General features: G+C 33.1%; 1 protein-coding gene across 2 annotated transcripts; it reads left to right on the top strand.

Moving 5' to 3' along the window:
• The first annotated feature begins 7,119 nt into the window (after positions 1 to 7,119).
• LOC108318904 (cyclic nucleotide-gated ion channel 1) lies at positions 7,120 to 12,813 on the top strand. 2 transcript variants are annotated; one of them, XM_017549892.2, is made up of 9 exons: positions 7,120 to 7,246; positions 8,003 to 8,115; positions 8,647 to 9,139; positions 9,656 to 9,868; positions 9,968 to 10,269; positions 10,649 to 10,760; positions 10,939 to 11,175; positions 11,480 to 11,877; positions 12,299 to 12,813. In XM_017549892.2, exons 2-9 carry the CDS (start codon positions 8,087 to 8,089, stop codon positions 12,597 to 12,599), a joined length of 2,085 nt encoding a protein of 694 aa, XP_017405381.1. In that variant the 5' UTR covers positions 7,120 to 7,246; positions 8,003 to 8,086; the 3' UTR covers positions 12,600 to 12,813. The 2 variants fall into 2 exon arrangements, with proteins under 2 accessions (XP_017405381.1, XP_052724802.1); XM_052868842.1 differs by lacking the exons at positions 7,120 to 7,246; positions 8,003 to 8,115 and adding an exon at positions 8,402 to 8,524.
• Positions 12,814 to 15,823: the final 3,010 nt, after the last annotated feature.

Here is a 15,823-nt window from a genome sequence, read left to right as displayed (position 1 = left end):
CCAGCATTAACTGCTGTGCTGCCCCCATTTTGGCCATTGCTTCCATTGTTGCTTCCTGAAACACTTCTATTGATACTGAGGTTCCCAACATTACATTCAACTAGCACTTCTACCACATTTGATGAACCACAATGTGGAGTAGCAGCAGTAGCCAATTTCTTTGCAGATTCAGCATCATGATCAGGTGGCAACTGGTGCATGTCATCAGTACAGTTATTGTTTTCATAATGGAGATGGAAGTTTGGAGTAGCAGAATCTCTATGTCTGTCTACTTTAGGTAGTGCCAGCATTGTTGCTGCTTTATCTTCAGTGTTATGTAATATGACTTGTTGAGATTTACAGACAAGTCTGGAGCAGCAGAATCTCTATGTCTGTTTTCCCCCTCTAGAGAATTTTCATACAAGAGATGTTGGAGTGGCCTCTGTTGGAGGGTTATTAAGGGAGTTACATTCCAAGAAGTTATAAGTACTAAAAGATATAGCCTCCTATTTACTAAAAGAAGTTATAAGTAGTAAAAGAAGTTATAAGTACTAAAAGATATAGCCTCCTAGTTACATTCCTCTGTTGGAGTGCCCTTTGTTGGAGTGCCCTCTATTATCTATATAGCCTCCTATTTACTGCTATATAGATTACAAGCAAGGAGTTATAAGTACTAAAAGATACAATTATTATTATGCACAGTATTCTTCAAAATTAATTCTTAATATATGTGAGTTTTACAAAAGAAAAATTACTTATATTTGATTTTGATTATAAAAATGCGGGACAGCTTGCTGCAAACTATACAGCATCCAGAGGAGGAACTCTGAAGCACCAGCCTTCTTTCACCAGTACTCCTGACGAGGTTCTTCAACTCAGGCAGGAACTCCATCAACGTGACCAGGAGATCACTGATCTCAAAGCAGAGTTTACAAATTTTAAGGCCATGGTCATGAAAGTCTTGCCTCAAACCTCACAAGACGAACAAAATATCCCTCCCACCCAGTCACGACCCTCCTCATCACCTGCTGCCACTCAGCAGCCCACATCAGTCCAACCCACACCAGTCCAGCCATCAGTAGAGGAGCAGGATGATGAAGATCATTCTGATGATAGTTATGTACATTATTAGTTTCATTTTCTTCTTACTTTGTTAGACAAACATTTAGATATTAGAACATTTTAGACTTGATATCATTTCAGTGTTAGTTAGATCTACTTCCAGACTTTGGATGTTAGAACATCCTTTTGTTACATTGTTTTATATTTGAACTATAATTACATAATCTATACATTAATGGATGTTCTATGGATTAATTGATGTTCAATGGATATTGATAATTGATTGCATCTGCATCTTTGAGATGCACATTATGCATGTTTGTATGTGCTTGAAAACTGATATGCAGGTCTGTTTGTAATTGAAATTTGATATACAGGTGTGGGTTGCAAAGAAAAACCATTTCTCTGAAACCTGCTCCGCATTTTACCGAAGGATTTTGCCCTTCGGTAAATGCCCACAGCAGGTCATTACCGAAGGCTTCTGCCCTTCGGTAAATACCCTCGAATGGCCATTACCGAGGGCTTTTGCCCTTCGGTAATTACCGAGGGCTTCTGCCCTTCGGTAAGTACCGAGGGCTTTTGGCCCTCGGTAATTGTTAGCGACAACAGATTTACCGAAGGATTTTTTGCCGTCGATAAGCCTTCGGTAAACACCCATTATCGACGGCCTTTGGCATTTTCCGAGGGCTTCTGGCCTTCGATAATACCCTACTTTTTTGTAGTGGAAAGAAATATTATATGTGATGATCGTCAAACTTCGTTCCAGAAATGTTTGAGCACAAAAGAGGATACCGCGTGCTAAGATAAAGAGAATGAATTTTCAATCTCCCGCTTAAATTTTTATTCAATTCACTAACCTTTTAATGTCTAACGCTGGGACATTTGACGTTTTATATCCTTTTGATGTCTAATTATAGGGAATTTGACATGATACGTAAATACATTTTCACCTTTGCGCCAAACATTTTCGCAAAATTTACCCAATATAACAAATTGATGTCGAATTACAACTCTAAATGATGTCTAATAATTGCATTTATTTACAAAAATATCACCGATCATTTTTAACGTTGAATATTCAGTGGTTGGACGTTGAACGCGTGACGTTATAAGCTATTTTTGCACTAGTGATTTGATGGAGAAAATGTGAAAAACAAAATCTGGAGCATGTGATGAAGGGATTGAAAATAGAAGATGGAAGTTATAGAAGAAGAAAGTAATGGATGATGGAGAAAATGTGAAAAACAAAATCTAGATCATGTGATGAAGGGATTGAAAATAGAAGATGGAGTGATGAAAATATGATGAAAGTGAAGGAATTCACATGATAATAGAATGATGAGTGTGAGGAAGAAGATTGTTGGAAATCCAATGGTGAGTCTAAGTCTCATATTGGATAGAAATGAGAAAGTAGAGCACAATATAAAGATGAAAGACCCATTAACCCATTGCCTTAAGGTTTTGGGTAGAGAGTGGTGTCAATCACTTATATGGTTGGACATAGATCTCATTGGTGTTTGTCTCTCCCTGGTGAAACTCCTCTTCGATAGACCCAACAGTGGTATCAGAGTCTATGGTTTGTCTTGGTGACCGGCTCAAACGAGTATAATGATCCCTATGTGTGATTAGTGAAAAATGTGTTGGGCTTATTAACCTATTGACAAATAGAATGAAAACCATGTAGGTCTAAGTGATAAAACATATGGGTTAAGTTTCTAATCTAATAAAAATAATGAAATCTTTCTTCTATTTTCAAAGGGTTTTATCATAAAATATTCTTAATTAATATAATTGTAATACATTATATAAATAAATAATATCACATTTCTAGATGTTGGTTTAATCATTCTGATAGTCCCTATTTATGTTTTTTTCAATTGGATCCCTAAATATGCAAAATCAATGCAATTGGGTCTTTACATTAAATTGGATTAACGAGGTTAAAATTAAGCTGAGTTGTCATTGTGATGTGGAATCATTAATTGACGTGACACATTCAGAGCATGTTACATGGAATATGTGTAATTAAAAAAAATGGGTTTCTAAGACTTGACTTGAGGGATCACAAAATTAGGGTCCATGAAAATGAAATTAGGGCTTATCATCTTCAACCTTTCCTCAAATTACAAACCCTAACGATTTTAGGGGAGAAGATGAAGCTTGCGATGAAGGGGATGATTTCATAGGTTTGCGATTGGGTTTGGAAGTGCATGGCAGCACATTCAAGGGGGTTTTGGTTAGTTCTGTGTTTGGATTTCAAAACCAGGGTTGGGGCCTTTCATTTTCGGCGGTGCATGGTGGTTTCCTATCCGAATTGGGTGCATGTTTGGATTTCATGGTGAGGCCCAAAGGCTGCTGGGTATTCTATGGTTTGTGTTGCAGGTTTTGAATGGATTCACGAAGGAGAGTTGAAGGTGAACTCACGATGAAGAAGAAGATTCGCGATTGAGTTTTCATAAAAGAGGGTTTCGTGGCAGCACGTTTCACGATTCTGGTTCTCTGGATTCTCCTCTCTTTGCAAGTGCTCGCGGCTTTGGCTTTGCAAAACCGTAGGTGGAAAACGTGATGCGATTTATGGTGGTTGTTTGAGTGTTGTGAAGCTCGAGATGTGGTTCGTGTGGTAGCCTGAATGAAGACGAACTCACGGTTATGGTTATTCACGATGGAGAATGGAGAAGTTGCGAGACCGTTGTGGCACGATAAAGATGAATTCAATAATTTGGGTTTTTCTGTTTGGGGTTTTAGGGTTCATCTTGAATTGGGATTTATTTCTGTGTTGTGGTGGAAGGAGATGAACTGATGCGATTTATGATAGAGGAGAAAGGGGATGAAGGTTTTGTTGCATTTTGCAATTTTGCAATTTTGGGTTTCTTGGATTTTTCTGGGTCTGGTTGTCGTTACTAGGTTAGCGTGGCACTCCGAAAAAAGTTGCGGTGGTGGATGGTGCGGTGCTGACGACATTGGTTATGTTCTCGAGTGCAATTGTGCGAGGAAGATGAATATGGTTTTGTGATGGTGGTGGTTGTGTGGCGACAGATGGAGGCTAGTAGTGTCGTTTTTCGGGGGCTACGTACCATAGATTATTAGGGTTTTCGATTTGGAGAAAGGTTAAAGATAATAATGTGGCATAATAGGGTGACAGTTCAGCTTAACATGATGACTCTACCACATCAATTAAAGCTCACAATAACAAATCACCTTAGTTTTAACTTTAAGACTGTCAATTTAGAGATAGAGATCCAATTACACTGATTTTTTCACTTTTAAGAATCCAACTGAAAAAATTAATAAGAAAAAGACTTATTTAAAAAAAACTTGACATAAACATAGATTATCAAAATGATTAAACCTTAAATGTTACTCATTATAAATATTTAAATGTTATATAGAAACTTGCGATATGGAGAAAGAGAGACTTGCATATGAAAAAGTGGAACAATGAAAAATAGCAACAAAAATGCAGGTTTAATCCCATTATTACATCATTTTAATTTTTATCACCATCCTACTTCAGTACATTCCAAAATTTTTAGTACTTATAATTTTTACTATTTTTAAAACTTAAATTTAAATTTTTAAAAATCGTAAATGACTTTCATCTACTTTTACATTAAATTAATTTTAACAATTAATTTCAATATTTTGAAATTCAAATTTAAATATCTAAATAACACAATTCCAATATTAAGAATAACAAACAATAATAACGTAGAAATTATTGTATAGTCGTGATTATTTTAATAATAAAATAGAGATTTAAACTATCAATCTCAATCACCTAAACAAAAAAAAATTATCAGCCTACCAACCACAAAAATGAAAGAAAAAATACACTTTGAATCAATAACGAATTACAAAAACTTTCCCGGCCGCCATTACTAAAAAGAAGAGAAATATCTAGAAAGAGAAGAATCTTATTTTTCATTAAAAGATAATCTAAAATTATCGATTAATATATATAGTAAGTAACGTCCAAAATTCGTTAATATTTGTTTTCTGATGAATTATCGATTAACTAAGATTCAAAATTTCAAAGTATAAAAATATTTCATTTTTCTACAAAATTATCATCACACTTTTTATAAACATCATTAGATAAATGATATGTGATGATGTTGGCCCTCTTATACTTGTGACAGTATAATTTGAGTATGTTTTATGAAATATACGTTAGTTGCTGATATATAATTGCATGCACTACCATATTATGTACGTAGTATAGAGAAAGTAACGTTATGTGTAAGAAATGAGTCTGAATATGTTGGTATTCTTTGACGGGAAACACGTTGGAAGCGCATAATGCTTAACTTTATATTGTTTTTTCTTTCTTTCTGGACTTCTTTTTCCTTCTTTCTTTTCCTGTCTTCTCTTTTTCATCTTCAACATTCTCATATGAACACCTCAACCATTGCAAATGCATCAAAAACAAATCATAGAGAGAGAGAAAAAGTTAGTACTTATTAAGGATCGATTAATTAAAATACTAATAAATTTAAATTACTTTATTCTTATCCATTATGACACTATAGCCACACAAGATATTTTTTTTTATAGTTCAACCTTTAAAAGATTGTTATTATTCCATGAATGTACATAAAACATAATTTAATGAGGATGTTTATCAACTTTTGTGAAATGCCACCATAATCTGGCAAATGCTTATCAAAAGCAGTACTTTGATTTTCTATGTTGGAATTTACAATTCTATTGGGAGAGAAAGTTTTTAAAATTTAACTAAAATGCACTGTGAATGCTTTCATATCTTAAATAGATTAATGTTAAATATTTTGTAAATTTTTACATATCAGTTATATTGTAGTTATAATTGAAACAAATTATAACTTATTATTTAAAAGTTCACAAATTTGTATTTGTATTAATTATGCATGTATTTGTTATCGTGATACTGAAACATGTTGAAGCTCAAAATAATATAAATATAGAATAATGGTTGGTTGTCAATTATATTATGATATTTTAAAGTTTGACTCATTGATAAATTAATAAATAATATTTAATTTTCAAATCAACGTAAAAGAAATGTTAATAAATTCATTTGACTGGAAAATTATAAATTTTTATAATTTCTAAAACAATAACAGTAAATTGCAACAGAAAAACTATTGAAAAGAAAAAAAATACAATATTTTATCTAGAAATGGTAAAAAAATGCAATTAATGTTTTATTAAAATGAAAGTTAAAATAATATTAATTGCATATTTAAATTTTTAAAAGAAATAACTACTTTATTATAGCTACAATAATTGATGAGTGAATAATGATATTTAAAATCAGCTTTGTGATGGGCCATGCATCAGAGGAAATGTCCAGTGATCATTACTGAATCTGAAGCTAAATCAATCATTCACTCCAACAAGATCGATTAGAGAGGAAAATAAATTCAATAATTAACATAAGAGATATTACCTTTCTTTAATCACTGCTCATAAATTTAAAACCAAAATTAAATTTGATTATAAAACATGTTTGGACAAAGTTTTCTTACAAATATTTTCAGAAGAAAAGTGAAATATATGAAATAAATTTTGAATAGGCTAAATTAGTTTATATATAAGTTAATAAGTTAAAAATATTTGTACAAATTTATTTATATTCTTGTTTCTAATTTGTGTATACTAGTTTTAATTAAAGAGAAATTGATCTATCTTTATTATTTAATAATACACTACAAGAAAATTTATTAAATAGAAACTAAATTTAGAAATAAAAAAACTAGTTATTATATTAATTAAATTATATACAATTTTATGAACTAAAAATTATTAAATTCAAAATAAATTTTATTATTAATAAAAAAAATATAATTAATTTATGAAATAGAGATTAAATTACTTTTTAACATTTTAACATTAGTTACCCATTTTAACCACTTACGTAACTAATAATATCTTGTCTGGTAGGTACTTAGTAACGTATATGTATATATCTGCATGCATGTACTATATCAGTCTTCAAACACCCTCAATCATGTCAGTGTTGCTCTTGCTTTATTCACTCTTTCTTCTTTTTCTTTCTATCACTATCATACTTGTAAGTGCGTGACCATAAAAAATCTTTCGCTGAAGGCTTATTAATGCAAAATTAGCTTCTTTCTTTAGTTTTGCGCTTCAACTTCCTGCTTTTTTCCTGGACTAAGTAAAGGAAACAGAGAAGAAACTTTGCAACATTTACATGGCTAACAAGGTTCATGTTCCTTTAACCTTCTACTCTGCCAATTTCTCTTCTTTTCCTCACCCACAACACACCCACTTCACAGCCTTTAACTTTGTCAGAAGCAAAACATAAAAACATGTTTATTTAGTCTTCGTTTTTTAAACTTTCTTTGGGTTTCGTTTTAATCTTCAGAAGAGAGTTTCGGAGTTTTTTCCTTAGTTTGCCAAAGAAAACTTTGAAGTTAGTTGTTTTTGGTTTGAACAAGTCTTGCTATCTTTGTAAGTCTATGTTCAACATGCAGTAGTTATTCATATCAGCCTTTCAGTTACTTGTTCTTTGATCAAATTTTCCTATTACTCATTATTTCATTGTATGTAGCATTTTTAACTCTAGTCAATTGTTCCACTTCGTTCAAGTCAACCTCTCTCTCTCTCTCTCTCTCTCTCTCTCTATATATATATATATATATATATATATATATGTATATATTTAGATACACACGCAGTTAAGTGTAGTTTTTTTCCAAATTATGTTTACTCTAGTTGTGTATTTACATACACAAACGTGTAGTTTGGTGTTGTTTACTTCATTTTTGTTGTGTACTTTACTTAATGACTTGATGAATTTAAGTAAATATTTGAGTTGTTCATGGTTTCTTGTTAGTGCAATACCTTTGAATCTGTAAGTTATGAAATTTTTTTCTAAAAAAAAGAGAAAGGCAAAACCTTTTTCACTAGTTACATTTGCACTTGTTTAGAGTTTTTACTTTGAAGTTGGATTTTGCAGGCCTGAATATTCTATGGTACAAGTGAAGTGTTTTTCCTCTTATAAAGCATAAATATTCTCAGTGCATGTGGCAGTAACTTAATCATGACTACAAAGGGACAGAGATTTGTTAGGTTCGTTTGCTAAAGCTTCGTTTTGTATTTCTGCAATTTTTACTTTTTTAATTATTTTTGGTACATTTTGGTGTTTTAACTTCAACACTCTTTGCAGACTTTTAGAATGATATATTCTGCCTCTGCATATTCATTTTCCTTTTGTACCAGAAAGAAAGTTAATCATTTTTTCCATCCAGAAAAACATCACTTTTGATTTTTGATTTTTCTATAAAAAGAAAAGGAGCAGTGGCATGTACCCACTTTAAAAGATGCTTCTCTAATGTATGACAAATTGACTCTATACAGTGAAATCAATAATTGGAAAATGATCTTGTCAATACTCCACTATTGCAAACACTATCCTTTGTTCTTAATTTCCTATTCCTACCTTGAACTGCTAGTAATGGAATTTGATCATTATACTTTGGTAATCAGCACTAAACCATTGTGTTGGCTGCTTAGGAGATTTGATATTACGATTTTTTGTGGGAAAAATTTGATTCTAACATGTGCTTGATTCTCAACTGAGTTTTATATTCCTGTGTCCAGGTTTAAGGATTGGAAGTCATTTTCATCTTCAAGTATCGAGCACAATGATTCCACCAGTGACGGATTTCACAAGAAAAAAGTTCAATCATGCGAAAGCTCTGTCAGTGATGAATCAATCAGAAATTTGTCCTGTAAGAGGCATGTTCTTCATCCACAGGGGGCAACACTTCAAAAGTGGAACAAAATTTTTGTAATCACAAGTGTGATGGCAATCTCTGTGGATCCACTTTTCTTTTACATCCCAGTGATTGATGACAGTAAAAAATGCCTTGATTTGGATGGAACACTCAAGATCACTGCCAGTGTTCTCCGTACATTCTTTGATCTTCTCTACATTCTTCACATTGTCTTTCAGTTTCGAACCGGGTTTATTGCCCCTTCCTCTCGTGTGTTTGGAAGGGGTGAGCTTGTTGATGACCCTTCAGCCATAGTGATGAAATACTTAAGTTCTTACTTCACCATTGACATTCTGTCAATTATTCCACTTCCTCAGGTTTTTCTTTTCTCTTCTACACTCATTCTTACTATATCTTTCCAAAAGTACTTTTTACTGTATCATTACCTGTAATTGAAGTGCCAATTACCCCATAAAAATATTTCATGGAGAATCACTAGGCATATCGGTCTGAACCTGCAACATCAAGACTCTAAATATATATAAATTTAATTAAAATAAAATAACTGTGTAAACAATCTTTTACACTATCTCATCCTGCGACAGATCGATGATAAGTTTGTTAACTTTGATAATGACTACTTTAAAAGTCACTATAAAGATGATTATTGATTAGTTGACTGACAATTAAACTCAATATATAACTAATTCCTTGGATGGTTTCAGTGCCTTGTGATATATTTACACACACACACACACTCATTCCTTTGGGTATTTTCATATGACAAGTACCATGGTATCCAAAATTAAGGCAACTGCAACAATAATTTTAAGTTCAGTTTTATGTGAAAGACATAAGTTGATGCTGTTTTAACACTTTTAATGTGTTCTTAGATGGTCATTTTAGCTATGATCCTATCCCCAACATGCTCAGCTCCATACGTGGGAAAGGATTTGTTGAAGTATACAGTAATAGCCCAGTACGTGCCAAGGCTTCTGCGGATCTACCCTTTATTCAAAGAAGTAACAAGCACTTCTGGCATATTGACTGAGACAGCATGGGCTGGAGCAGTTTACAATCTTTTTCTCTACATGCTAGCAAGTCATGTGAGTTGATTTTTTCACTTAGGTTCATAACACCTCACCTTGTTCCCAGTAATCATGCTATGTTTTATGAGCATCAACTACATGTGGCATATGTACCAGGTGGTTGGAGCTTTCTGGTATCTGTTTTCAGTAGAATCAAGGGTGAGGTGCTGGCGCAGGCGGCTGAAGAATAATATTACTTCCTATCATGAATCCTACCTTAGCTGTGGATCTGACAATTCTACTATTCAATCACTTCTCCATCATTCTTGCCCTATCACTGATCCTGAAAATATTATAGACCTGGAAGCTTTCAATTTTGGAATTTTCAAAGAAGCTCTAAAGTATCGAGTGGTAGAATCAAGTACTGATTTTCATCACAAGTTCTTCTACTGCTTTTGGTGGGGTTTGCGCAGTGTAAGGTAGGTCAATAATCTTCTCTACTGATACTCTTGACTGCATATGCAACATTCCCATTTTATAAACTTAGGAACTTAATTTAATGTACCTGTGTTCTTAATTTTGTTGCCAACTTTTCTATCTAATTGCCGATGCTTAGTGCATGTTTAATTTGACCCTCGGATCATATCAAACATAACTATAACGTAAATCCGTACATCCACATGCAAACAAACTGAAATTACTTTGAACAATTTCTATTTTTCACATGTGGATCCAAGGTTCCAAAGACCAAATCAAATACATACTTGGTGTTTGTAACATCTTATGAAAGCATAATACAACCTAAGGATTAAGGCTAAAAGCATGCCAAGGTCATTTTTGTTTTGTGACTTTTTGCAGTTCAGTTGGGCAAGGTCTCGAGACAAGTACTTATGTAGGGGAGATAATCTTTGCTATCTCCATTGCTGTCTTTGGATTGGTTCTATTTGCATCACTTATTGGAAACATGCAGGTACTGTGAGATGAGATAATAGACAAGAGAATACAGTGATCTTGTAACATTGGTGAACCTTAAATATGAAACCAATTTTTCATCAATTTTGAGTGTTATTGAAGAGTTAGTTTCATCTTCCCACCTTTCTCATTTGTTAAATTCATTGGTTCTGTACTTGTGTTGATTATTGTTGCAGAAATATCTACAATCTACTACTGTCAGAGTTGAAGAGATGAGAATCAAAAGGAGGGATGCAGAACTGTGGATGTCCCACCGTATGCTGCCTGATTTCCTGAAGCAAAGAATCAGACGGTATGAACAATACAAATGGCAAGAAAATAGGGGTGTTGAGGAGGAGACATTGATTCGCAACCTCCCCAAAGATCTCAGAAGGGACATAAAGCGCCATCTTTGTTTAGATCTACTTAAAAAAGTGTGTATCATCCATAACCATCTCTCGTTCACTCAGTTATTTCCCTTAGACAAAGCATATATATTACTTAGATGTTTCTGGTGTTATTTTTCAATCAGAATCAGAATTGGAGTTTCAATTCAATAACTTACACTATCCTTAATGAATGTTCTTACTATGCAAATTAAATTATGTACAAAACTTCTGGTAAGAGATATACACAAAATCACTCAAGCAACTGAATCCTAGTTTTTTTTTTCTTTCTCTTCCTTCCTATGCATACTTAAATGTGTGTGATGAGCATTCTACCTTCTTATCGGTGTAGGTTCCAATGTTTGAGAGCATGGATAATCAGTTGTTGGATGCACTGTGTGATAAACTAAAGCCAGTCCTGTACACAGAGAGAAGTTACATAGTCCGTGAAGGGGATCCAGTTGATGAAATGCTGTTCATCATGCGTGGAAAACTTGCAACTGCCACAACAAATGGTGGAAGAACTGGTTTCTTCAATTCCTCTGAGCTCAAGGCTGGTGATTTCTGCGGAGAAGAGCTTCTGACATGGGCCTTGGACCCCTACTACTCCTCAAATCTACCCATTTCAACTAGAACTGTGGAAACTATATCAGAAGTTGAAGCCTTTGCTCTCATGCCTGAGGACTTGAAAAGTGTTGCTTCCCAATTTCGACGTCTTATAAACAACAAACAACTCCAACACACTTTCAGGCAAGGATTCACCTGGGTTAAGCCTTTTCCGCTCTGATCATTAATGCGTCATTATATTTTAAGCAATGCCATCTTCTTTGTTAATTCTCCTTATACTTCTGAAAGCATTACACACAAAGAACATATGAATAGATGATATAAGCACTAATTATGTAAAAGTATCTGCTATAACACAACCACAACCTTAAAAAATGTTAATTCTGATAACAATGATAATCTTAAAAGTCATGTCAAAGATGACTTTTGATTAACAGATAACTTAAACCATCTGAAATCTGTGTTGACAAATCTTTAAAGGGAATTGTTATTATATTACTATAAAAGTCTGCATACATATAATTCAATTAGATGACAGTATGACAGTTTTTGGTTATTGCAAAGAACATGAGATTATTCTTACGTGTGTTTGTTTTTGGTTCAGGTTCTATTCCTTGCAATGGAAGACATGGGGTGCATGTTTCATACAAGCAGCATGGCGTAGATATAGAAAAAAGAAGGCAGAGAGGTTGTTACGTGAAGCAGAAGAAAGGATACAAAATCTGGAAAATGAAGAAGGGTCTTCACCTAGCTTTGCTGCCACTGTATATGCATCAAAGTTTGCATCAAATGCATTGCGCCACCTCCGAAGTGGTAAACGCACCAGAGTGCCACAGCCACAGAAATTGCTACCCTTGATGCCTCAGAAGCCTTCTGAGCCAGATTTCACTGCTCTGAAAAACTAGTTTTCTAGCAAAACTTGTTGTAATTTCACTTCTGTGCATGTGCTAGCAATTGTAGGATCATAAGTTTCTAGCAAGTTGTGTTTTAGGATTTCCTATTTGACAACATTATTATGTGCACATAACAGTGTGTAAACATATTGAGTGTGTTTGGGTGAACCACTTCAAAATTCTCAACCTCCAAATCCAATTTCTATTAACTCCATATTTTTCTTAATTTTTCAACTCTTTCCACATCCTTATACTTTATTTTATTTTAATATTCTCCATACTCCCTCTCTCTTGCTTGTATTATCAACTAAACTCTTTAACAAACTCTACATATATTAATTTTAAATACAAAATGTTTTTAATATCTATTTGATATTGAAACATAAATAGTATCTAAGTCTTCTTTTAACACGAGTTATATTGTAAACATAAATATTTGTCATTACTATTATTATAAAAAATGATAAACATTATTAATAATTATAATTTTATTATTATATGAATAATAACATTGTTTATTATTATAATTATTATAGATAATATATAGTTAATTATTTTGAATAATATATTTAAATTATTTTAATATTTGAAGTTATAAAAAATAATAAATAAATGAAAAAATGACAGAAGCTAGAAGAGTTATAAGAAATAAGAAAAGAGAAAAACAAATTTCACATTAATAATATCACAATTTATTATATCAAAATTTATTATTTTAACAATACTTATCACAACATACACATGCCACTTATATTATTGTAGAGAATCTCTTTCAAAAATAATCACATAGAAATGAGTAGATAATCACTTACTATAACAATGAATTTGCTGAAACGTATCCTCAAAAACCACAAGAAAATTGTTCATAAGAAATTTAGTAAAAAAATCACGTAACACTTATTATATAACCACTTACTCTACCAAAGAAATCTAATCATTGATATTGAATTTAACCACTTCTAAATGTGATGATTGATATTTAATTAAACAATTTCTATTCTTGTACATAACCTCTTTCAGAAATAATCACATAGGACTTAGTAGATAACCACTTAGTGCACCAAAGAAATGTGATGATTGATATTGAATTAAACCACTTCTATTCTTATACAAAACCTCTTTTACAAATAACTACATAGCACTTAATAGATAACCACATAGGACTTAGTAGATAATCACATAGGACATAGTAGATAACCACTTACTACACCTAAGAAATGTGATGATTGATATTGAATTAAACCCTTTTATTATTGTACAAAACCTCTTTCAGAAATAACCACATAGGACTTAGTAGATAACCACTTATTGAACCTAAGAAATGTGATGATTGATATTGAATTAAACCACCTTTATTGTTGTACAAAACCTCTAAGAAATAACCACATATGACTTAGTAGATAACCACTTACTGCACCTAAGAAATGTGATGATTGATATTGAATTAAACCACTTTTATTGTTGTACAAAATCTTTTATCGGAAATAACCACATAGGACTTAGAAGGTAACCACTTACTGCACATAAGAAATTGATGATTCATATTTAATTAAACAACTTCTATTCTTATACAGCCCACTGTCATAACTCCAAGAGTTCATTGTCGTAACTGCTCAGGATGTTCTTTGTCGAGTTGACTGGCTTTAGTTCAGACAACGAAAACAGGAAAGTAAACCGCCACCCTTCCGCGGGGGGTGGGGATGAATACCGATAAGGGATGTAGGAATGGCCCTTAACTACTGTCCGAAATAGCTTTCTCGGGAGCCTCTGGGAGGTCGGGGTATTCAATCCCATGATACTAAAGGAGCAAGGCGTCGTATCCTAGGGGTTCTACTAATACATCGTAAAGCGGATCCTGGTTTTGGTTTATAGCCGGGAAAGGTCAACCACTACCCCCTATTTGTAGCTAAAAATAGACTCTGGAAGCAGTTTTTGCTAGGATGAATGCAGGATAACAAATTCTTAAGCTTGTCGGGAAGGGTTATAGAAAATCTAGTTCTACTGGTGAAATGGTTGTTGCACCGACTGCACACTGGATGGACTAGTTAATCCAAGAATGCGCTGTTGGAAGGAGGCTGGGATGCTACCCTTGTTTCTGAAACCAACTGGATCGATGGGTTTCACAACTAGAACTGGCTATAGATCTCGAACTTCAGCATCCGCCTTTGAAACCTCAACATTTGGTTTCGCTATCACGCATATGCTCCCCAAGCGGACTTTCATAAGGTGCGACCTTCGCCGATGTTTCAGGAATAACCACATAGGACTTAGTAGATAACCACTTACTGGACCTCAGAAATGTGATGATTGATGTTGAATTAAACAACTTTTATTGTTGTACAAAACCTCTTTCAAAAATAACCACATCACAGTGATGCACATAAAGTGCTTTCTAAACTTTTGATATCAAAGCAATTGAAATCAGGTTGATCAATTTATTATTATACAAGATGTTCTGTCACAACCAACCACAAATTTTAAATGGAATAACCACTTACTACAGGAAAAAATCAAGTGTTTTACAGTATTTACTCAACTTTTTTAGTTTTTATTTATATCTGATGAAGCCCATAGTTAATTGAATTGCCATTATTTTATATTTACTTTTAAGAATGTTCTTTGTGATTCTCGTTCATTACTTCTTTAGAAGTAGCTGAATGTTAACTTATTCCTCTTACTTTTAATTATTCACTTTTTGTTTATAACTCAAGTTATATAATAACAGTACATTTTTCCCTTTTATAGTAAATGCTAAACTAATAAAAAGAAAATTACAGTGACTGAAACGACTTATTTTAAGTACAAGCTTTGGATTTGATAACGGCATCTCATAAATCATCTAACGCAGTACTATATTTCAATAAACATAACTGGCTATTTAGATCACAGTAACACTGTTTAAATGTCTAATACTTGGAAACATCCCATTACAATTTCCTTGTTTCAGTACAAAATAATCCTTTTTAATTCTTTCTACAGCTGTCTGTAGGATAGTAAGGGATTCTGCATAAAAAATGCGGAACAAAGAATCATCTCCACATGTATTCCCTGGAACAAATGCGGAACAAAGAACCATGGCAAAACACAAAGTTATGATACTATCAGTTTTCTCATACCTTACAACAACATTTTCTAGCCTTTTGCTAAGAACATTTGTTCTTTACTTCTTCCCCACTATTCTACAGGGGAGACAGTTAAATAAAATATCAGTTGAAAATTTCCTACTCATAAGAAAA

This window comes from Vigna angularis, chromosome 9, assembly GCF_016808095.1.
Source record: "Vigna angularis cultivar LongXiaoDou No.4 chromosome 9, ASM1680809v1, whole genome shotgun sequence".
Lineage (NCBI taxonomy): Eukaryota > Viridiplantae > Streptophyta > Magnoliopsida > Fabales > Fabaceae > Vigna > Vigna angularis.
The sequence above is the reverse complement of the archived record's forward strand: the minus strand, read 5'-3'. Positions and strand labels throughout refer to the sequence as shown.